The 24,896-nt window shown below is 35.4% G+C and overlaps 2 protein-coding genes and 1 pseudogene across 4 annotated transcripts; 2 read left to right on the plus strand and 1 right to left on the minus strand.

Annotated features, from left to right (window-relative positions):
* Positions 1 to 3,490: 3,490 nt before the first annotated feature.
* LOC103954434 (probable serine/threonine-protein kinase WNK9) lies at positions 3,491 to 6,881 on the minus strand. Of its 3 annotated transcripts, none has more exons than XM_009366268.3 (7): positions 6,565 to 6,881; positions 6,422 to 6,459; positions 6,049 to 6,276; positions 5,713 to 5,933; positions 5,371 to 5,528; positions 4,842 to 5,271; positions 3,491 to 4,749 (listed from the first exon to the last, which is right to left on the minus strand). In XM_009366268.3, the coding sequence occupies exons 1-7, from the start codon at positions 6,637 to 6,639 to the stop codon at positions 3,662 to 3,664; spliced, it is 2,238 nt and encodes a 745-aa protein (XP_009364543.2). In that variant the 5' UTR covers positions 6,640 to 6,881; the 3' UTR covers positions 3,491 to 3,661. The 3 variants fall into 3 exon arrangements, with proteins under 3 accessions (XP_009364543.2, XP_009364542.2, XP_048433114.1); XM_009366267.3 differs by having other exon boundaries at positions 5,371 to 5,531; XM_048577157.1 differs by lacking the exons at positions 6,049 to 6,276; positions 6,422 to 6,459; positions 6,565 to 6,881 and having other exon boundaries at positions 5,371 to 5,554; positions 5,713 to 5,851.
* Positions 6,882 to 20,233: 13,352 nt separating this feature from the next.
* On the plus strand, positions 20,234 to 20,927 carry LOC125472054 (annotated as a pseudogene).
* A 2,455-nt stretch (positions 20,928 to 23,382) lies between these two features.
* LOC125473911 lies at positions 23,383 to 24,366 on the plus strand. Its single transcript, XM_048577334.1, has one exon. The coding sequence runs from the start codon at positions 23,383 to 23,385 to the stop codon at positions 24,364 to 24,366; it is 984 nt and encodes a 327-aa protein (XP_048433291.1).
* Positions 24,367 to 24,896: the final 530 nt, after the last annotated feature.

The raw sequence follows: 24,896 nt of genomic DNA on the forward strand, positions 1-24,896 counted from the left end.
AGTTTGCCTAACATTCCCTACCATTTTGGGAAGTGGGAACTGCATCCCGATGGCACTTTTCTCAAGGCTTCTTTTTACATCTTTCGGCGGTAGGTTGGATCTTGGATAGGGATGGGGGGTTGCGGTGATGGGATGAACTGACACTACACGTGGAACTAGCTACCCTTTGTATCTGTGGATTGCCTTGGGTTGAACCCGACTGGTCCAACTTCAATAATTCTCTTACAACGAATCATGTTTTCATGATTGTATCTTGTGCAGTGGAGGTCATTTTCTCAATCCACCACAAGAAGGATGTGTTTTTATACGGCACTTTCACGTTTCAAGTTCTATTGACGCTCAAACGCCACAACTTGTAGTAGAAGGTCCTAAACTCAAATGAGTCTGACTTATATAATGGAGTTTAACCATCACAGGGTGGCTCAGTAGTAGGAGGTCCTAGGCTCGTATGCCACAACACGTCTTAGATTCAATTCTTAGTGTTGATGAATCGCATGATGGTGGCCATGAAGAGGTTGAAATGTCTCTATGAGTCTTTCCGATCATCTGAATGGTGGAGTGTCAAGCCACCAGTTTGTCCCTTTATATATATATATATATATATATATATATATATAATGGGGTTTGCACTTGCATGGGGTCAACCAGTACCTAAACACAAAGGAGTACCCCATGTACCTAAACACAAAGGAGTAAAAATCTTTATCCTTTCGTCGAACAGTCCACTTGACAATCTACTGGTCTGATCATCGCTGCGTTATATATATATATATATATGCAATGGGGTTTGCACTTGCATGGGATCAACCAGTACCTAAACACAAAGGAGTAAAAATCTTTATCCTTTCGTCGAACAGTCCACTTGACAATCTACTGGTGTGATCATCGCTGCATCAGTCTTTACCGAACGTTGGTTTCAAGCGATGTAAGAGATTCAACCATTCAAAAGAGAACATTGTTTACGCTGGATCACTTTTAAAGATTCAATTTCTATCATAATATTGTCATTGACTGATTGGTTGTTGGGAATGGTCGTCTGCATGTGGCTATCGTTGTCTAGAGTAGCATCAAGCACATAAGCCGTATCTGACCGGACACTTGATTTGGTTTATTCCTTTATTTGGAGTCAAATTATCAAAAAGTTGATCAGACATTTTGCCATCATTATCTGGTTTTATTAAGCTTAAAAAGTTGTGATTTTGATTAATACAATCTAAACCGTCCGATCATGTATGGAATACCAAACTGCTTTTTTTTCTTTCTTCTTCTTGATTTTGATATAAAAAATGCTATAAGGAGTTGGTGGTGAGGTTCTAAAAAAGGTTAGGAACTAATCAGGGAATGAGCTGGAGTCCAGTGGCGGTCAGGAGAAGTTTTAGACGGACTAGGCAAATTTAAGTAAATATATTTATATAGTATACATAAGTGTCTAGCTGCCTAGGTGTTAGGCCCCAACTTAGCACTTGACTAGCGCCTAGTGCCTTTAGATGACAATAGTAGAACACATTGAAAATATAGGGAACAAACACATGATAAGGGTTCATTCAAGTATTCAACAAGTCTCTCACAATTTATTCAACAAAAATAAAGTGCAAAAATGAAAGTTACCAGTTTTTTGTCTAAGTGAGAGTCACGACTTAGATGGGACTAAGTGGGCAAAGTGGACGTCTAAGGAGGTCTAGACGCCCTTTCTTAATTTTCAAACGTCTAAGGATTAATCGGACGGTAGCCAGCTGCCTAGCGCCTAAATAGGGCCTAGACTAAAACAATGGTTGTTGATTTCACCACGACAGTTCATTTTTTTGTAGCTGGAAATATTCACATAGGCATTTCAGCTTTACATGTCGTGTGATTCACCAGCGTCAGGAATCGAACATAGAATGTGTTGTGTGAAATACAGACCTGAAATTCATTCTCAACTCCTGAATCACCCCTTGATGATTTTTGCAGTTGATGATTATGCTCTTTTTTTTTTTTAAATCACCACTCTCAAACGTTACATTATGATTTATAAAAAATAATTTAAATTTTGATATCTTTAGCATGCCTCAATTGATATATATCAAACACTTCACGCATCTATATAACTTTCTAGATTTTCCCATAAAGTAATGCAATGCTAAAACCATTTGAGTTGGTCTCAATTCAACACCCAATAAAAGGCAGCAAATGCAATATAAACAATAAACGAAAAGACTAGTTGGCCTCCACTTTGCCACCCACTTTTATAAACCCAAAAAGGAAAAAAAATATGGTCGTAGCTACTAATTTGTCAATTACAATTTTATACGTGTGAAAAGACTTTTCTTTTATAGATTCTTCAATTGAATTTAAATCAAATTCTAATTCAAACTCAAATGCAAAGATTTTATCTTATCGTATCACATTTAAATCTATGACATACTATTTCTTTATATGCGTCAAATTGTGAAGTACAAAAATGAGAAACAACAAATATAAGGGGCTAGGCAAATGGCATGCTCTATGACGTAATTTTTGATTATCTATATCTAAAATCGAAATTGAATCAAATACCTCAACTTTCCTAGATCCATCAAATACTTGAATTTATATTCTTGAAACCACCTCGTTTGGCATGGTTACACATGAAAAACGGAGTTTGAGTTTTTTATTTTTTTTAATACACAGATATATTTTACACTAAATGTAGCATCTAGCATGATTTAGATTAAATCACAAAAAACTGAACTTAAGATCTTTTATTTATAAGTGAATCTGTCAAATTAAAACACTTTAACATAAGAGTGAGTAAAACTTTTGGCACAAGATATGGTTTGATGGTTTCGATATGTGATTCGCATTAGCTTAGATGTCTTTTTCAAGGTAAGACTCATCCTTAGGGAAGTTCATATTAAAGGGCCAATATTTTTTAGGTGATAAAATACGGGCAACCAGAATGTGCAAGTTAAGTCGAAGAGCATGCATGGAGCATGGAACATGAAGCATGATTCATTTGTTCTTGTGGGGCCAAAACAATTGAATAAACCACTCCATAATTGACACATATTGGAGGGGCCAGGTATGTCTTACCAGAAGCATTGCAAAAGATCCTGATAATACCTCCCCTTGGCCAACTCAGCATTGACATGCCAATAATTCAATTCAGATTACTTTTCAATTTTCAATCTATCTCAGTCAAAGTCCCTAACAAATGCGTATTAAGTCAGGTTGGCCACGATGACACGTTTACCTCTTGTATTCAAATTTTAGAATCAAGGACTTTTTCGTGCTGTATTTCTTTTGAGTGTCTTGAATCTTAACTTGAAATGAAAATCTACTATATCACCAGTTAAATGTAATTGTTGAATAATGTGTCTGTTTCTATTGTCATGGTTGTATACATCCAATGACACTAATCTCTCATAATATATATGACTCCCTTACAACCAATAGCTCCCGTGTAATAATATGATGGAGTTGAACACAATCTTTATAGGCCTCAAAACTTACATTTTTCCTCATATATACATACTCGGTTTTCAAGCATTTTTCATTAGTTTTCCTTAATTTTTAAATACATATCATCCCAGTTTGTTGGAAAGCCACATCCCTTGATGAAGAAAGGAGTGGCCTGGCCTTGGTAGCCATACATGATGCATGGAATTTGTGAAAAGAATACATGCTTTGTGCCTCTGCAAGTTTATAAATCAACAGCATCAACTGGGAGAGAAACTGTCCTGCGAAGAGAGTGAGGAAGCAGTGAGTCTCTGTACAGACTCTTGCCAGTGATCACATTCGCCGCATTGGGAGACTCCATCGCCTCGCAATTTCGGGCCCCTTGGGGTTCCGAATTGGGGCAGCTCTTTTCAAGATTAGCATGAAAATCTGGAGTTAAGTGTTGGTGATCATAAGCGCAAGATTTCGAAAGAACTGTGTTGTTGATTCCTCGTATTGTGTTTGATACCAAAGATGATAAGAACCCGTTGTCTATTTTTTGTTCTTTACTTGCATTCGGCAAAGATGTTGAGATGATTCCTAATTGCTCATCTCGAAGTTCCCTCAGCTCCATCTGGTGCTTTGCTTTGAACCATCTCAAATCCTTCTGAATTTCGTTCTCGTAACTGTCTGGGAGGTCATGGTACATTGGCGGGCTCATGCAAATAGAATGTAAACCTGATAAGTTTCTGATGGAATTTCTTGCCTCGGATGCCGTATTGTTTTCCACTTTAGAATCTTGCTCATCTTCAACTGTGACTAAGTGATCCATTTTCTCATATTCTTCATCTAAATGGATCTGTCTCAAGCCTACTAAACTAAGTTCACGACTTTCATGTTGTTGTTGTCCCCAAATTTCTTGGTATTGAACGCAGTCTGATTGGCCTGATTCATTTGGTTCACCCTTTGTTACATGATACTCAGACTCGTCAGCTTGGTATGTAACCTCCTCAAAACGACCGTGCATTGAAGGACAACCATGTTTACAACATTGAAGAGCTTGCAAGTCCTTAGCGCTAGGGTGGTTCGACAGATACTCCGTCATGGAACCACTTGAGGTGTGATTGGAAACACAAGTGTGACAAAAGCTTTGATTAGCAAACCGGGGTGTTTCCTCTAGTCCTGGTCCTGATTGCCAATCGGGTACCAACATGGAAATTTCCCCATCAATCATATTTGCTATTCTGGTTTCATCCTGATCGGTGATATCCAACTCTGCAACCATTTCAGTTGCCACACTCAATGCTGTATCGTTCGCAGTGTCAAATGGGAAATAAATGTTGCGTACACAACCTGCAAAGTATAGGATTTAAAGTGCTACATTTAGTTTCCACGTATAGACAATCCATAAATAAACTCTAGAAAAAGTAAAGTACTGTGCCAACCTTCTTTATCTGTAATTCTAAGTCTCAAAAAGATGCCACCGTCTTCTCCTCTCTTCCCCTTAATACTAATGTCGACATCATCAGAATGATCATCCTCATGGTGCTCAAACAGTTCGATTCCAGATGATTCTATATCAACAGTCCACTCATTTGGGGCATCAAAATCGTAATCATTCGAGTATCCATTACTAAAGGAACTGTTGCTTCGATGAAGCTCTAATAGAGGCTGCCTTGCAAGAGGACCCATGTCATCTAGCTGCCTACCATAATCTAGTGATCTCAAATCATATTCACATTCATCAATTTGGAGAAAACGGTCATTTAAAAGCTCCCTCGCAGAGAGCCTCAACGACGCAGTTGCCAAGCACTTCTCAACAAATTCTCGTACTTCTGGATCTTTAACTTTGTACAAAGCATCTGGTTTTTTACCCTATGAAATACAGAATGCGAAAAGAATCTTAGATATCACATTTTTCGTAAAGATAGTAAAGAATTCCACCAGAAAGAAAGGGAAAGAGAATCCTCTTACAGAAACAACTTTCTTGTAGATCTGAGCAGGATGAGTGCATTCGCTATACGGATATTCGAAAGTGACCATTTCCAGAACGCACATCCCAAATGAGTAAATGTCAACTAGCTCATTATATGCCTCTTCATATACTTCAGGAGCCATGAACTCTGGTGTCCCTACTTCAATAAAATCGAAAAGAAATCTAAACACATATTAACCTTCTAGGTAAATAACTTTCCCTTGTTCCAATTAACTCCACAAATTACCAAATAAACAAAATTTGCATAGGAACATCCATATTTGATTCAAAGTATGACAATTTATGAAGCAATTCTTATAGGATGGATCATTCGAAGTTACCAACGCAGTGAGCGGCGTGCGATTTCCTTAAGATTGCAGCTAAACCAAGGTCACCAATCTTCACTTCCCCTTGGTTTCCATTGATAAAGATGTTGTCACACTTGAGATCTCTATGGATCACAGGAGGGTCATGGCTATGGAGATACAGAAGCCCTCTCAAGATCTGCCTACACCAATTCTTCACTACTCTAATGTTCACTCTCTTGTGCTTTAACCTATACCTATCAGTAATTAACATAAAAAAAACCCACAAAAGATTAACAAAATTGGTTTTAGGAAAGTAAGCAAAAAAAAAAAAAATCATAATTGTTAATTGAAAACTCAGAAAATACATACTGCTTAAGGGTCCCAGAGGTGAACATTTCAGTGACAAAATTGATGTTTCTGTTGGCAGTATCAACCCAGGAAGTGTAAAATTTCATGATGTTTCTGTGCTTCAATGTCTTGAGGAGGTGGATTTCACAATAGAGCCTCTCAAGATCTTCAGGGTTCTGCAGGAAATCATAAAGCTTGACCTGGTTCCAAGCAACTTCTATCCCTTCATATTCATCAAATGCTCTGTAACTGCAACAAAAATATAAAATAAAAAAAAAACCCAGAAACAATCATTAAAAAAATCTGCCAAATTCCCCAAAAAAATTCAAAAATTTGAGAAAACTGAACTGGGTTTTGATAATTTTTGAAGAAAGTTAAGAGCTTGAAGTCTTACACTGTCTTAGAAGCTCCTTTGCCAAGGATTTCATTGTACTGCAAACAAAAATTAAAAGTAAAAAAAGGTTCATTCTTTAAGCAGAGTTCACAGAAGAAAATGAGGACAGAGAGAGGGGAGAGAGGGGGGAGAGAGGTAATTACTCTGCCATATCTCCCAGTTGGATCAACTTCAACAAACTCACAGTAATCTGGTTCAAGATGTGAGAGACCATTCATTTCTGTATAACCAATCTCACTTTTTTGCAGTTCTTCTGATTAGCTGCTGCTTCTTCCCCTTAATTGCTGGCAATTTCTTTGTTAATTCTGACAGAAACACACAGAGAGGAGAGAGAGAAGAGAAATGGAAAGAGGGAGAGAGAAAGGAAGAGGATTTATCATAAAATATTGGTTTCTAAACGCTTCATAGGCGAGTATGGAAATTAAAAGATCGAAGGAAAAAAAAACATGGATCGTTATTAATTTACCCCAGCCATCATTATTTATACATTTGATATACAGCATTCTTCTTTTGTGATGGGAATACAGACAGATCAAACCACCCAGTCCCACGACGGTACGTGACAAACTTCAAGTCTTAGTATTATAATAGGAGAGAGAAAAGCAGAGAGAGAAAGTGAGAGTCTTTCTATCGACTCCAAAGCTCTGTACTTTTTTCCGCAGTGGAACGGGATAAAAGTAAAAGACTTATGGCTGGTTTGCCTGCTTTAGTATTGTTGTGCCTTGAAAAAAAATTATTTTTGTTGTATTATAAGAATAAATAGTTGTAAAATAAAATAGTAGAGTGTTTGGTAAAATTTTTTATAAAAGTACTTTTGAATAAAGAAAAAAAAACAGTATTATAATGTTTGATAAATTTTTATGTAAAACAGATGTGAAAAAAAGTTGATTTTTCAAAGCTAGGTTTTGCAGCTTTATGTTTTTGGCCTTTTTTCATCCAAAATTATGAAAAAAAACTGAAGCTGAATGTTTACCAAAAATAAAAAAGCTCCTATCTTTTTTTTATAGTTATTTCTTTCAGAATCACCTTAATACCAAAAGAGGGCTTATGCATACCAAATTTCTATTTGTGAGCTACCATGTTTTTTTCCGTTTTTAAATTCTTTTTTTATTTATTCATTTTAAAACTATAAGGGGGCGTTTGTTGCGCCGGACTATCTCGGACTGGATTAGCTTCAAGGACTAAACTGGACTGGCTTAGACTAGACTAAACTGGACTAACTTAGTGAAGCATTTGGTGCAGTATTGGACTAAGAAGCTGGATAATAACAAATTATAATATTATATTATTTAATATATAAATTATTAATATTTTATTATGATCTTATCTTTTTCTTCATTTTTTCCTACGATTTCCTCGTTAAATTGGATGAAGTTAGCACCGCCAAAAAATTCATCACCATCCCTGGACCGAGATCTTAGCTTTGAATGCTCGAATCTGTCATGGATTTGAAGAAGCCCAAACAGGCCGAGACTTCCAGGCCATTTTCCAGCCACATTCGACCACATTTTGGCCTCGATTCAGGTAAAATCGTAATCTTGTCACTCCCAACTTTAATTTGGTATATTTTGCATGAAAGTTGGTTGTGAAATGGATCTGAAAAAGAGTCGGAAAGTTAATGATTGACCTCGGTGAACGGAGATGACGAGGAGTCTGTCGAGAATGGTCGTTGAGCATGACGAGGACGAGAAAGAGAGGATAGTCTTAGCTAGTCCCATGGTTATTGGGGGGTCTCGCTAAGACCTCTTAGTGAAGGGTTTTGTCCATGCTAGTCCCCTTTAGTCTCATTAATGTTAGTCCCAGCATGGAACAAACACAGTATTGGACTAATAGCTAGTCCAGTCCGGTCCAGTCCAACTTAGTGAGGGCAAACAAACGCCCCCTAAAGTAACTAGACGTATACCAGAAGAGATTTGGTGTGCACCAATTATTTCGCGAGAGAAAAATTTTATGTATGTAGGGAGCTTCATATGAAATTACTAAATAAAATTTCCTGTACTTTGCTCTCACCAGACGTGGTACCACTTGGTGTGAGGGTTACCCTGGTTAACGAACAAACAATATATTAGATCACATGCAGAAAGAATCAGGTAGGACATCCAGGGACAAGAAGAAAGACAATACATGGAGTACTAATTTTATGTGTGTAGCTCCACATCCACATGGTTCTAACAGACTTATAATTTGCCCGAGTCGAATCAATAATATCGACATAACATGAAAATGTATAAACTTTTCTCTACATGACAATGTATTGTATTATTGTAAATCTTATGATAGACATGCAAATTTTGTATGAGTAAAAGCAACTGGTTACAAACAAAGGGTCCAGTTGTGTTTGATGCACGACCCGAAACTTGGACCATGCTCATACATACCATTTTTTGTCCACGTTATATTTTATTTTTGAATAAATTTGTCTTTTATTTAATTTAGAAATTTGTATGAGTAGCTAGGGAGCTAGTACTAGGGTAGACATAAAAATTCAAACCCTCAACACACGTCTGTTGAACAAAACTGAAATGATTAGAAATCTCTTTTGAAGAAAACATCACTAATTGATCTTTTCAAAGCTGGAAAAATTTACCGTGTTTATTTGTTAATATTAATAAGGTAGATTTTTTTTTTTTTAAGGAAAATTAATAAAAAATTTAAAAAAATTTAGTTTTAATGAAAAATGACAAATAAAAGTGTAGTGAATGGTACCAGGGAAAAGTAAAAATGTAGTTTTTCGTTAAAAGTTAACAGTACCGAGAGTGTTTTATTAAAACTCCTTTGTTTTTATTGTTCATTTAACAAGATAATCGATGTTGTTAATGGACTTTTATCTAATAATCCCCATTCATTTATCACTCCAACCTTCACCCTATGTATTATTTTGCACTTTATGAAAATACCTATAAACACATAAGAAATCATGAATCATGTAGAGTAATTCTATTAACACCCCACAATTTTATGAATACACCATATAATTTTATTTTTTTCAATTAAATTTCCGTTTTTACCTTGACGAATTAAGTTCTGAAGTCCAAAATAAACCCCATCCACCCCTTTATACCAGCTGCCAACCACCACAGTGTCTGGGCAAAAAATCCCAGCCACTCGCCATGCTCTCTCTCTCTCTCTCTCTATATATATATATATATATATATATATATATATATATATCCTGACACACCCCGATCCCGATGTCCGGGAACATCGAGATGGTCACGTGTTGGCTGACATCCGAGGGTAACGAAAACCATTTAATGAATGCATATGCCGAGAACATATGAAACATGCATATAAATTTTGCGCGAACTACTCAACTAAAACCTGATCTAGGAACATTTAGGGCAAATTTCGACTTACCTCACCGAAGAGCCACATGCACAATGCCGAGAGAGAGATCGGAGAGGTGAGGTAGGGAGGGGAGGTCCAGGTGATGATGGTGGTGTGGTTGTGATGGTGGTGGTCGGTGTGTAGGTATGTATGTGTGTGTGTGTGTGAGTTCACCAAGAGGAGATGAGAGAATTGAGACGCGAGAGAGATCTGCGAGAGGGAGAAAGAGTGTGAGCTGAGAGAGAGTTCGAGGGAGAGAAGAGATAAGGAGATAGGGGTGGGGGTGGCGCCGCATGGCAAGCAAAGATGGAGGGAGAGTTATAAAATAATAACAAAAAAATCTAAAAAGGGAAGGGGAATCCGGACAGGGTAGGAGGATAAAGGGCAAAATGGTAATTTCCTAATTTCATTAATATGAAATTACACATAATTTGGGATGGGGTTTCACATCCGCCACTTGTCGGTAGGTAATAGGGAATTGGGAGATAGGGTGTGTGAATCAAGAGTGTTGGGCAATTCTCGGTCTGTTACAGAGTCTGTCTTGGCTGTTAACTTCCGAGACGTGGGAGGGTTTTGGCTGTGCTAATATCGATGACGGATACCTCTTATATGGGTGGCTCATGGCCATCGAGCTAGCTTTTTTGCCATCATTTGTTTATGGGGATGGGGTGGCTTCAAAAAAATGGAGGACAAAGTTGGAATTTTAGAGGCGCATTTTAGATGTGGGGTGTATTCATAAAGATGTGGGGTGTTAATAAAACAACCCATCATGTAAATTTGCAAAACAAAAACAAAATGATAGTAAGGACTTATTTAGAAGTGCTTTTAAAGTGGTTGAAAGCGTTTTTGATGAAAATATTTTTGGAACTAATTCTTTGTAAAAATGTAAGTAAATTATGAAAAAGTACTTGAAATGCTTCTTACAAAAAGCATCAAGTATGTGTTTCTTATAGAAAACACTTCAAATGTTTTTGAGTTCCAAAAACATTTTTTCTAATAGCGTTTTTAATCATTTTAAAAACACCTCCACGTGAGCTTTAAGAAAAGATAGTGTACATAGCTAGGGTTTTGGACTCGCATAATATTTTCATGTAACTTTGTCACCTATACAGTTAGAATGCATACGATATTTGGCCTCATGGTTGGCTTTCTTATTTACCAGCGGGCTACTACGACTGCATGAAATCATTTTAACTTCAAAGATATTTCAATCATTTACTTTCTTCGGGCCCTCGGGGTAACGTTAAGGTGTTCGACTTTTGTGAATGACAAGCCCGATATTAATTTATTATGTTCCACCATGTGTGTAGTGTTCTAACTCAAATCCTCCACTCTTTTTGTGCAAAATAAAAGCATGCTTTAGGAAATCACATGATTAATGCAAATGGATGTTTATTAAATTCTGTATTTAAAGGAAATCTGAATGAAATGATCCAGAAATCATCTATTAAGAAAAAAAAGTTCTACAAGTAATGCATCATGTGGAAATTGAATGTCATGAATATTTGTTTGATTTTTTTTTTTTTTTTTGAACAATATTATCTAAACTAAGAGGATGAAAGAATGAAATTTGTTTAAAATTTTGAATCCATCAAAACATTAGGTATGTGTATGTCTATCTGTCCGAAAAATGATATGGGAGGTGACTTGCAATAGCTATATGTTTTTTGGTTATCACTACTTCTATTCATGAACAAAACACAATTGATCAAACGTCCGATAAATATTAAAGTCCATGGTTTGGACACGACCGACTCACATCAATGATGAGAGCCTTGCACACTGCACTGCGTTTGACTGACTGACTTCGCTTCAGCAATATTGGTAAACATTTTACGACATAATACTTTCGTGTAAGATTTTCAAGTACGTATGAGATCTTCTTTAGAATTACACTAAGATCATGACCGTCGTGTGTCCCTAAAGAGCCAACATTTTCAACTAGGAAAAGATTGTCCACGTTAGGAGTGAGGGTACAATCTCTTTATACAACCACGTACTGGTGTATCATTGGCATGCAGAAACTTTATATTTCGTTCGTTCACGTCTGCATAATTCAGTGCTTTTTTTAGATACTTTTAGGTAAATGTCATCCGTTAATTAGGTCCCTAAAAGGAGGAAGTGATCTCCCCACGATCTTTCCCATTAAAACCCATCAATCAATTAATTTGAGTTTTTGAAATTTGATTTAACGGTTACAAATTTCAATAAAATTTGATTTAACGGTTACAAATTTCAATGAAATTTAATTTAAAAACTATAATAATTTTAATCGTTAAATCAAATTTTAATAATCCGAATTAATTGATTAATGGTTTTTGGTGGGAGAGATCCGAAAGGAATCTCTTCCCCCTAAAAGGTAAAGATTAAATCACATGTCAAGCCATAAAAATATAAAACTACTTAAAGGCTTATCTGTCTCCTATAATTATTTAAATTACTTTAAGGTATTATTAAAGGGTATCCAAGGACTGAACTGTCTCGGCAGACATTGTTCCAGCAGAAAAAGAATTCCGTGATCGTGATCGTTTATCGTACATTGTGCGGTCAATTTTCGTTAGGTACTATTTATATTAAATTTTAAATTTTGAAATAATTTCTGACCGCACGATGTATGATAAACGATCACAATCACTAGATTTCTAGGATCCCCAAGAAAAGAATCCGACGAGGATCCTTTTCCATTCCAGCAAATATATACACACATATATACATATATAAATTATATGGTGTCCTCGTTCATAGTTAGACTATTACTTAAATCTTTGACTAACGTATTTATTTTTTATTCATGACACATCATATAATTTATAAGAATAATGTTTGAGAGATTAAATTGGCAAACCAAATGAGGTGCCTCCAATAAAAATGAGCACGTTTATTTTTTATTCATGACATATCATATAATTTATAAGAATAATGTTTGAAAGATTAAATTAGCAAACCAAATGAGGTGTCTCCAATAAAAAATGAGCACGTTTATCAACAATTAAGTAATAATTCAATCATCAACTTCTATGTCATTTAGTTTACAAACTTTAGTCTCCCTAACATTACTCAATTTATAAATGTGATCTAAAAAAAGAGAAATGCTAAGCTCAAATCAGTGCAATATTCTTTACTTTGGACTTTTTTTTTTAAACTACGTAATGCCTTGTGGACGACTTTTCTGTTTTATTAGCAATAAAAAAGAAGAGATTACAAATTTGTAATTTATGATTAATATCTGTCATGGAAAGGTAATATATATTTATATATCAACATTTCATTGCCCAAAAATAAAATCAATATTTCAATATTCTCAAGCTTGACTAGTTGATGTTGAATCCATCGATTCCGTACACATACAAGTCAATAACATACGAAAGGCTGACTCCCAAACTCAACAAAGTACTTTTCGATTGATGCTTTAAAATTTTGTTAATGTGGATTAGGACTTTATCATAGAATTATAAATTTACATTTTTTTCATACAAAAATATATATATATACATTAATCTCATGGAATTTTCAATCATCTCGACGATTGGCTAAAGAACAAGTCGAAATATTAGATTTTTATTTGGTTTTTAAGCCAAAACAATTTATGAGATTGACATAACACTTTTTAGTCATTGAAAATAAAAATTGATAAAAGTGATCCTTAAGTTTGTCTACCTTAAATTATTTTGAACTTCTGTGAAAAATATGTCAATTTCGTCGTGAAGTAGAAGAGTTGGTTTGACAAAAATACTATGTTGAAAGTGGTCACCTGATTGTTCATGTAACAATTTAATGAGGATATTGGCATATTTTTTTCCGGAATGATTAAAACGATTTACAATGGACAAACTTAGAGACCACTTTTATCAATTTTCATTGTCAATGACCAAAATAAAAAAATTATGTCAATCTCATAAACTCTTCTAGCTAGAAAACTTTTTCATTTTTAATAGAACAAAGAGCTTTGAAAATCTTAGAGGATTGGAACACTAAACAAAAAAATATTATGGAGATTATAAAATACTAGCATCCACTATGCATTGGGAGGATTAAAATAACGTAGGGCACATATTAAGCCAAATTACCAAACACGTGCATTGGTTAACAAAACTTTAATATATTAAAATTCTAATTCACAAGAATCACGACCAAAAGACTATTTAATCTTAGAAAAATTTATACGATTTAATATTTTTCTTACACAAGCCAAATTGGACATGGAGATCAACCGTAAAATTTCGAGTGTAAAATTAAATAATGTTTGATTTATTGAGATTATTTTTTGTGGTAAAAGAATGAGAAATTTTATGGTTCCCATGCATATTGGTTTATGAAAATAGAAAATTTTCAGCATGTCAAGAGTACGATATGGTGCAACAAGTGTCATAATATAATTTGTTGAAATTTTATTTTTCAAATTTCCAATCAATTATATAATTATATTAATATACTTTGTGTACCAAATCATATTTCCGACCAACTAAAAATCTCTCTCTCAAAAAAAAAATCGAATTCTTACACATTTGGGTAAAAAAGAGGGCATCTTCTAAGGGAAAAAAAAAATTATATTCTCCAAAAGCTAAACTCTAATTCTGGAAGATCATATTGTTTTAAAACACAATATCAACACCCACAAAAATTGACTATTTTATATATTCGTTGTGACATCTCACATCGTTCAGGGGAGTGATCCTTATACCACTCCCTTGGGCGATGTGGGATGTTACAATCCACCCCCCTTAAGGGTCCGACGTCCTCGTCGGCACACTATGGCCAGAGTTAGACTCTGATACCAAATTATCACATCCCGGCCTGGGCCCCCACCATATCCCGGGCTCAACTCTACCGTAGCACGATATTGTCCGCTTTGCGCCCCGACCAAGCCCTCACGATTTTGTTTCTGGGAACTCACACGAGAACCTCCCAGTGGGTCACCCATCATCGGAGTGCTCTCGCGCGCTACTCGCTTAACTTCAAAGTTCCCATGGAACCCGAAGCCAGTGAGCTCCCAAAAAGTCTCGTGCTAGATAGGAATGAGAATATATATATATAAAGATCACTTCCCTAGACGATGTGGGATGTTACATTCGCAAACGCCTTCTTTCCCTCTCAAATACGTAGGACCATATTTTTAGTCAAATTCACTAACAGGTATACCATACACACGAATTTTAACATACAAATATAGGTATTACCAATCACTTTACTCTTCTAATCATTACCATCAACCTCTTCTTTATTTACTATATTAAGGAGAAAATGAAGAGTTTAAAACTATTATAATAATTTAGAAGAATTTCAAACTTAAAATACATGTGTAGAAACTTAATATTATATCCACTAGGATATTAGACCACATTAAAATAAAAAAACTCATAATTAATTAGAGACAACATGGACGAATGCTACAATAAAACGGTGTTCTTATTAAAAATCATGTGTAAAATTGTTTAGCTTATTAAGAAATTTTTTATAACTATTACATTTTTTGTGTTTGTTTTCATATTTTTTTTTACAATTTTCAAGAGAATGAAATTCAAAAAGAAAAACCTTAAAACTACTTTTGTAAGTTTTCAAAATCCAGCTTGATTTTGAAGAAACTGAAAAACAATTACCGAGTAAGTTTTAGTTTAAAAAATTTATGAAATTTAGACGATTATCAAACAAATTCTTAATTAGTTTCTTCTTTTTAAAGTTTTACATAATTTTATGCGTACAATCAAGCTAAGATAAATAGTAAGAAGACTCATTTAAAATAAAATTATTCAAGAACTTTCTGCCACCTCATACCTCACAGTTTAACTTTAATTTTTATACAAGATCATAATGATGAAGAAAGAAAAATAATTATTATAACATAAAAAATTCTATTTTGAGAAAATTTCCTTAATTTCTCTCTATCAGCAATATGATAATTCTGTCATTTTCCTTCTTCTAGTTATTGACACGTAAAACATGTCTCACAGTTCACAATTAAACCGCCCACAGATTTGCTAGACTATTAACAGCCGTTAGATTCATTAATTTTAAGTTACAAATATGGATGTATGCATGGGTAGGGGCAGTATTGTACCAATGGCTGGGGTCCACGTGAAATCTATATTAACCAAAAAACAAAAATGTCGAAATTGCATGATAGGTTTTGAGCCATGTTCCAAAATTTGGACATGTGTGATGTTTGCGGGTTAGGGCACATAAGTGGGGATCCTATGTTCTTGATCATTATCGAAATCTTAACAAGTTGATGATATTCTTTTTCATTTGCAAATTAGAAGTTTTAAGTTCGAATCTTGTAGATGATGAATTTAATATTAAATTAGATTGCCTATTATGTGACTTAACCGAATTTTTCTCTCATCTTAGTATAAAATATACCGTCTACTAAAAAAATATATCTTGAGAGTTAGCAGCCAAACCAAAGACGGTTTAATTAATGTAAACAATATTGTGCCTAAACCATTTGTGGAAGATGAAACTCAAATTGCTTCAGCCCGAAATATTTTAGATTAAGTGTAATATTGAATTCAGATGGCCTGTATAAATTTGAATCCAAAATCGTTTTATACAAAACTAGGATGGATTTTATGCCCAAAAATGATATCAAAACATTTATCAAAGTCTTTTTTTTTTTTTTTTTTTCTTTTTTGGTTAAAAAACGGGGCTAAAAGCGCTCCTAAACAAATCTACTCAATAATAAAGTTAGACCAAGATATCTCAAGTCGATCATTACGAATAAACTAAGTGAGCAAGAAAGGAGGAGTATCAAAATAAAAATGACCTAAATCTAAATCAAGATTATAGGTCGCTAAACTATCCGTCACACAATTCTTTTCTCTATAGACATTTATCAAAGTCTTGCAAATAGGCTTTATAGTGTGCCATAAAAGGTGCTTATTTCAACTGCCGAAGGTTGGTTAAGTTGATAAGGATTGTTCTCTTTGCTAGATCAAGACTTAGGTTCGAGTCCTGCAGCCGGCACTCCGTCTTGGTGGACAATATGTAAAAACAAGAAAAGGGACTACAACCCTCAGTAAGTCCTCAAAAGATTTGTGGTAGTGCCCTAGCTCTGGGATATAGTAGCCTCCCCTCCCTCTAAACTTTTAGCAAACAAAGAAAGTGCTTATTTCATGAAAATTGTCATGATCATTAAATTTTAATGTGAGTATGTCACACACAAGTGTTTCTCTAGTAAGCATAATTCATGTGCATTCGAAAAAGAATACGAAAGTTATTTTCTGACTTCGAAGATTATGAGTACCCTTAAGGTTGATGCTTTAATTATATATATTTACAAATCCCACAATGTCGAAAACCACATTAATAGAGGCAGAAGACGATGAAACGAAAAAAGAAAAAAAAAAAGAAAAAGGAGGATGGCATGTCAAGTATTTTTGGAAGGAGGGGTTTTGGGAAATTGGGTTGGTAAGTTCCCTACAAAAAACAGCAATCTTTTTCTTTAGGTATTTGATTTCGAATGCATATTATTAAAACTATGGTAGTAACCATTGGCGGAACTACATCAAGACGGTGGACTGTAGTCTACGGAGTTTGGGGAAAGAGACCAATATAGGACTGTAGCTCATGGAGTTTGGGGAAGACATAGACCAATATAGGACTGTAGCTCATAGAGTTTGGGGAAAGAGACCAATATAAGTAAGAATATGTTAAGGATAAGTAAATTGCACAAAAGTCCAATTCTTTCATAAGAATAATTAAATGGTTGACAGGTTAAAATGACATGAAATAACCAGTCCGACCTCCACAATTGTATATCTCTCCTTGCACAAAATAGTTGCACTATGAATGGTAATGTGGTTTTTTAGATGCAATTTTGCATGATTTAATAGGAACAACGAATTAAGTTGTTTATATGATTAAGTTGGTATATATGATTTTATTTAAATTTAAATTCTCTTGATGACTATACTTACTCAATAGAAAAAATTGATTATCTAAACTATTAATGAAACCTCTTTATTAACTAAAAGATGGTGAAAATACATTTTTGTCTTCTATCACAACAAAAAAAGTTAAGAATAGTAATGTAATTTCACAAAATAAAATTTTGTTGTTTTCTTTTAAACATCACCTACAGGTGATTTTACCATCTATAATTAAAAAGATAAAAAAAAGATAAAAAAAGAAGCAAACATCTCTCCCTCCCTCCTCATCCCACCTTCTTTCTCACTCTCTTTCTCCGTCCTTCAATCTTAAAAACAAAAGTGAGAAATTTCACACACTTTATGTGTGCCCGTAGACGTTTTAAGGTAAGACCACCCACTAAAAAAAATTATTGTTCCACCCTTGCTAGTAAGACACTAGTTTATTTTTCTTTTGAGAAGTCTTTCCACTTCCTCTTTAGTCGGCTTGGGTGATGTACCGAAAGTCTTTCCACTTCCTCTTTAAATTTGGAAAATCACCTAATATGCCAATTTGTCATTGTTTTGGTTGAAAGTGGAAATTTTTATCAATTCAGAAAATCACCAAATCTGTTGAACATAAAAAGAGTTTTTTACCACAGTGGTGGAAATATGTTGTGCCCTTACATGACGGCGTAGGTTCGAACCCCGTCGATGGCTAATCTAACATTTAACTTACTAATGCTATCATTTCACTCAACAAAAAAAAAAAAAAAAAGTTTAGATTGACACTATACGAGGGTTAAAGTAATATTTCTTACTATTTTATTACTTTCTATTATTTCATGTTTATTCAATTTATATATCCAATGGTAGTTGAAGAAAGAAAAACACTAACTTGACAATGACCATGATTGTAGAAGACTCGAGGATGAATGTAAATGTACACAAGTCAATCGTAACCATGGATCTACATTGTTGGAGCGAGGTGTTTTTCATGATAGTGCTATTAATCATAACTATTTTCGGTCGTTCATTTACAAAGAATGATCCGTTTTTTAGAGAAAATGCTACTAATTAACCATAACTATAAATCATTTTTATTGCGATGGATAAATACGACCGAAGATGGAGCGCACATGCGAGTGCTCTCCTTCCAAGCAAGTACTTTTGGAGTGCTGGAACTTGCTTCATCATTTATAACAGAAATTGAAGTAGGTTTGGATCGTTCATGCAATTTTCTTTGTTGTTGTTCTAAAGTTCTAGTTTTGAGCAATTTTTCAATTATTATTATTTTTAGCTTTTTGTGTTTGTTATGAAGCCAGTCTATATCATGTTGGTATTACTAGAAAAGCGCTTTGCAAGATGTAAAATGACTATTCTAAAAAGGAAATTAGTCTAGTTTTTCAAACACATCTGTATTTATATTTTTATTTTTGAGAGAGTGCTATTATGCTCATCCATTGTCTTATTTTTTTACTCACTTTATATGGATTTATTATGATTATTTTAGTTATAAGGTGGATGAAAAAATAGAGCAGGTGAGCGAGCATAACAATACTCTTTCGAAAAAAAATGAAAGGATGCAGACAAGCCTATTCTTTTTTTTGGAGAAAGACAAGCCGATTCTCCGTGTTGGTTAAAATGTATGAAAAGTCGAACAAACGTAGTCATATTTTCTTGGCCCAAATTAAGAGTTGGACAAATACGGATCCAGAAATCAGCAACTCCATCAATCAACTGGAGAACTTGCATGCTAAATCTCCAAGAAAAAAATAGTGAACTTGTATTTTTTAAAATTAAGATAATAAATTAGAAACGCCTTGGCATAATTTGGGTAATTTGAGGAAACCAATATTATTCAACACAGATATGGGTTCAACTTAGCAAAGAACTTGTAGTTTTAAGTAGTTAAAATCATTCTTCACCATCGCTTGTATAAGGACTCGAGTTCATGAGGTTTGAGGGGCAAAAGATGGTAGATAAGAAACGTTACAATGTACGTGATTTGCTTGAAAAGGCCTTGTAGTTTTAAGTAGTTGAAAGCATTCTTCACTATCGCTTGAATAAGGACTCTAGTTCCTAAGGTTTGAGGGTAAAGAAGGGTACGTAGATAAGAAATATGTAGCCGCTAAAGTTACAACGTCCGTGGTTTCCTTGAAAAAAGATATATACGTAATTTTCTGTGAAATTTGTATGAATAATTGTATATATTTTTGGTTTACATGTAATTAAACACTCAAATTAATGGCATAGTTTCAAAATCCAAGTGTTTATTGGTCATTAAAGCACTTTTTATGAAGTATTTTTCTATGAAACACTCGCGTAATAAATATCTCCACACGTTTTCAAGAAAAACATTTGAAACATAAAATGTGATTTTCGAAAGAAGCACTTTTAACTTTTCTTACCCAACATTATTACAAACGTTTTTACTAATCTAAAAACACTTCTAATAATCTTAAAAAACTTAGAGTCGAAAAAAAAAAAAAAAAACCCGCTTTCAGAAATAAGAATCAGTGAATCACGAGAGTTGCTTGCTTGCCATCTACTTATAGCATCAAACCACGTGATTGGGGAATATGCGTTGCGTAGTCTTGCTAAAACGCGTTATTGAGTTGAAAAAGTAAGGAACATTATTTACAAGCCACCATAGCTCCAACTAACCCAAAACTTCTAAAATAATGGCTCATCAACCACAGAAACCCCCTAATATTAGGAGCAAACCACATCTTCTATATATATACACACAAATTAACACCCAAAAAACAAATCTCTGAAAAGAGCTGAAATTCTTTGATTGATCAATGAAAACGAGTAGCAGTTCCAGTACCGTTGTTATTCATGCCCTGAACAACTTGACCGTCACCAGATTTGTGGAAGACACGACGACGTTTGAGAAATGCAGTAAGGAGTGTTTCGGAAAACTTGACGTGGACGGCAAGGGAGGGCTATCGAGGGAGAAGCTACGTGCAGGGTTTGGCAAACTTTTGCCGGGCATCGGGTACGTGTCGCAGCCGAAAGACGAAATCAACGTCCTGCATGATGCAATATTTGAGAGATTTGATGCGGATAAAAATGGTGTGATCGATGGTCAAGAGTTTCAGACTCTGTTGGCGGAGACGATGCTCGCGGTGGCGCGAGGGATTGGGGTTCGCCGGTTCTGGTGGCGCTTGAACATGGCAGCCTCCTCATGAGGGCTGCTGAACATGAAAAGGCAAGAGTATGCAAATAGCTGGGATCAAATAATTTTCTTGATCTTTGTATTTTATGGTATTTTTGTATACATATAGCTACAAAGACAGTAAATGAATGATGAACCTGAAAATTTTGGAATACTTGTTTAATTTTCAGGTGTTATATATGGAGCATTTTGCTTTTTTACTTTGCGTTGTATGGATTTGTTAAGACTTTGCTTTTGTTTATATATTACTTTGTGTATATTCATGGTACAAAAATTGCCATCTTGTCCGCAATTTACAAGGTAAAATATATAACATTTTTTTAAGCGGATAAATTCACAAGTTGCATTGTGTAAGATGTAGGGAGATTGCAATATCTATCCGTAATGAGAAATAGAGAGATACAATATTGCACCCGTGATACAGAAGTTCTTTTCCTCTGGGGGAGACTAGTTTTGGCAAAACAATCTAGTTTACAGAATACTCATTTTTATTCGTTGTTTTTCACTACGAAATAGTCACAATATTTAGCAGAACTATAAGCTTTGTTTTAGGTCATTGTTTATAGAAGTATATACAAGGGGGCATATGGCACATGGATTATCTTAATTTCTCCTTTTCGTCTTTAGGTGTGGGCATCGTGCTACATAAACCGTCCACCTAAGACACATAAAAAGGATTTCTGCATTTAGGTTCATCAAATTGAACCTGTTATTGTCTTGGACGGACATGTGACGTAACATGATTTCTCACATCCAGAACTTTCTAGTTTCTCCTCGTTTCGATGATCAACTGGATTTAGTTAACTAAAATGTTATAGCTATACCAGATCTTGGAAAACAGGGGCCAAATCCATGCAACCCAAAAAGAAGAAGAAGAATGATCGTTGGATGGGAGATCGGGATTATGCTGGGAATGTGCCAAACAGCATGCAACCCAAGAGAGACTCATTGCCTTTAAAATCTGCTTCAGACACTGCAGCACCCTACTAGGTCAGGCGCCACACTAAACGCTAGGGCAGAGAAACTTGTTTCGTCCTCATTGGCCAAATATTAACATGCTCATCGGCATTCAAAACGATTAGTTGTTGAAATCATGACAAAATATGAAAATATCATGCTGATGTGTAATATACTCTCAACCCTTTTGTTTTATAATTCAAGATGTTGCTGTCCACAACTACTTGCCATGTTTCGTTGGTGTATCGCCATCTTGATCAATTTTGAAAAATAAACACAAATGAAATTAGTTATAAATTTTTCATCATGATTAAATCAAAGAGACGTCATGATGTGAATTGTCCGTTTAATATCTAAACTGTGTTTTATATACGTCTAATTATCCGTTTAATGTCTCCTTAGTTCTACTTTGTATTAGAAGTTTGTAGCTGATTCTATTTTTGTACATTTCCGCTCAATTCTTTTGTGTATTATACAAAAAGTTGCAGTCTGCAATCTACTTGTCATGTTTTGATGGCATGTGTTCATCGTTATCAATTTTGAAAAAGATATAAACAGATAAAATTAGTTACAAACTTTTCATCATAAATATTAAACATAATTCAAGAGACACTATGATGTGAATAAAAAGGCATTAAACTACGGTTTATATGCAACTAATTATTTGTGCATATTCAGTGTTATCTAATTCAATTTTGAATTATAAGCTTGTAACTGGTTCTATTTACTTGTATTTCCGCTCAACTCTTTTGTTTTATAATAATACGAGAAGTTGCAGTCTACAGCTCACTTGCCATGTTTGGTTGTGTGTCGTCATCTTGGTATCAAATATGATGCATTTCCACTTGATAAGTGAAACTGAAGCTACCATACAAAAGTAGTTGGGGGACTCTCTCCTTTTCCCAAGGCCCCATCTTCTAAAATCTCCTTTCGAGATGGCAAAGAATTGAAAAACAACATTATTATATGTATAGGAAAAACAGAAAGACTACTTACCCTTGAAAGTAAAACTAAAATAAAACCAAAGTCACCTGCAACTGTGACCCAGCTGAAACCCTAGTGCAACACAGCTCATTCCCATGCCCATGAGAGAGAGAGAGAGAGAGGGAGAGAGTTTAAAAATCCATCAAAGGCGCAAATTAAGGATATAACATGAATGTAAGGCTTGGCTACCGGTGCTGATGATTGTGATGATGGGAACCTTGTGACTTTCATCATTCAAGATTCAAAGCCACAAGCACATTCTAAGCCAAAAGCCAAAACTCAAAAGCTAAAAGCCAAAAGCTCTTATTAAATACTCGACTAGCACGTAGCAAAGCCTCAAAATCCCAAGCTCCCCATCGGCACCAAACCAAAGACTAAGCCTTTTAAGCCTTCAAAGCCTCAAATCCAAACTACCCATCATCAACAAGCCAAGGACAAAGCCCTTAAGCCTCCCAACTCTCTCTCTCTCTCTCTTCCACAAAACCTCAAATATAAAACTTCCAATCAATACAAAACCAAAAGAATATATAATCAAACCTCCAAACACTCCATTCACACACCTCTCTCTCTCTCTCTCTCTCTCTCTCTCTCTCTCATCACATTAAAACTTCCCACAGAATTCTCCAAGTGCTTATGCTTGAGCAACAAGCACTGAAAATTGGAACACCATGATCCCAGCATGTTTCAGCCAGCCCAACACACCCACAAGCACCTCTCAAGTGCCCCAAAACCTCATAACCTGCATATACCAAACTCACCTTTGCAACTCTCCTATATATCTCACTCTCACCTGGTCCAAAACCCTCTTCTCTCACTCCCTCACCATCCATGCCTCTGACTCTTTCTCCCTCACTATCTCCCTCAACCCGTCAACCTTCTCGTTCTTTCGAACCAGACCCGGTTCCAAATCCATCTCTCTAACCCACAGCCACCACAAAAGAATCAAGCTTTACTGGGACTTCACCCGGGCTGACTTCACTCACAACTCCGCCGAGCCCGAGTCTTGCTTCTACATCGCCATTTCTTGCAATGCAAGGCTTGAATTTTTTCTGGGGGATCTTTCAGACGAGTTGACTGGGCGATCAGGGTTACTTCTGACTCACAAGCTCAGACAACCGGCTTTGCTGTCAAGGCGGGAACATGTGTTCGGGCGGAGGAATTACATATCCCGAGCTCAGTTCTTGGGGTCCAAACACGAAATCGGAATAGAGTGCAGTGAGGGAACACTTAGAGTAAAAGTAGATGGAGTAACAAGCCTGGTTGTCAAAAGGTTGGCTTGGAAATTCAGAGGCAATGAGAAGATTTTGATTGGCGGAGTAGAATTTGAATTTTATTGGGATGTCTTCAATTGGGTTAATAATCATGGTGGCAGTAATGGGAACGGTCATGGTGTATTTGTATTTCAAGTTGGCGATGGTGGAGTGTGGCCGGAAATGGTAGGTCCTGAGAAGAAGTTGATGAGGAAGAGCTTGTCAACGTCGGCTGCTTCAGCATCAATGTCATCGGTGTCTCCATCGCCATCATGCTCGAGCGTGCTGCAATGGGCAGATGAAAGTAGTGATGGGGGTAGGAGTTCATGTTCATCATCAACTAGGTCGTGTGGTAGTAATGGGGGATTTTCTCTGTTGTTGTATGCTTGGAAGAGGGATTGACACTTTTATCTATTAATTCCAATATGAGGACATGTTTGAAATTGGAAATAAGTCCTTAATATTGTACATTTATTGTGTTTTTCCTTTGCGAAATGACATCCGCACTCTTGTTCTCCTTCTGCACGCTTATATTTATTTTTGTCTCTTGAATCTCCTTTGATTCATTCAATTCACATGCCTGAAATAAACAAAGGTGTTCACGAGTATAAAATCAAAGGATGCGTTGAAATGAATTTCCTTTCCTTTTGTATATGTACGTATGCATTTTTTTTATCTGATACAAGCGATATTTTACTCTGAATAATCTAAATTGCGGGGAGGATAATTTGGACTGGAGTGGCTACACCCACATCCAGCATATTGCCTTCTTTATTTTACAAATTTTGTAAGTCTTTTTTAATGCCTTTAACAGAAAGGTCGGGACTTTCTGCACAAGAACATGAGGAGCTTACTGTCCCTACACAGTTCATGCCTAATGGCTATATTCTATATCATCATTGCAAACGTACACTTCTACCCCTTTGTAATAA

This window comes from the organism of the source record quoted next, unplaced genomic scaffold (genome assembly GCF_019419815.1).
Source record: "Pyrus x bretschneideri cultivar Hongxiangsu unplaced genomic scaffold, Pyrus_bretschneideri_v1 Contig11, whole genome shotgun sequence".
Lineage (NCBI taxonomy): Eukaryota > Viridiplantae > Streptophyta > Magnoliopsida > Rosales > Rosaceae > Pyrus > Pyrus x bretschneideri.

What these genes read in the sequence shown, in the direction of transcription:
- LOC103954434 (XM_009366267.3), bottom strand. Translation starts at nt 6,639, where the DNA reads ATGAATGGTCTCTCACATCTTGAACCAGATTACTGTGAGTTTGTTGAA. An exon ending in GCACGCCGCTCACTGCGTTG is followed by an intron (nt 5,532 to 5,712) that starts GTAACTTCGAAT and finishes ATTTTATTGAAG; the next exon opens with TAGGGACACCAGAGTTCATG. An exon ending in TAGAATTACAGATAAAGAAG is followed by an intron (nt 4,750 to 4,841) that starts GTTGGCACAGTA and finishes TATACTTTGCAG; the next exon opens with GTTGTGTACGCAACATTTAT.
- LOC125473911 (XM_048577334.1), top strand. Translation starts at nt 23,383, where the DNA reads ATGATCCCAGCATGTTTCAGCCAGCCCAACACACCCACAAGCACCTCT.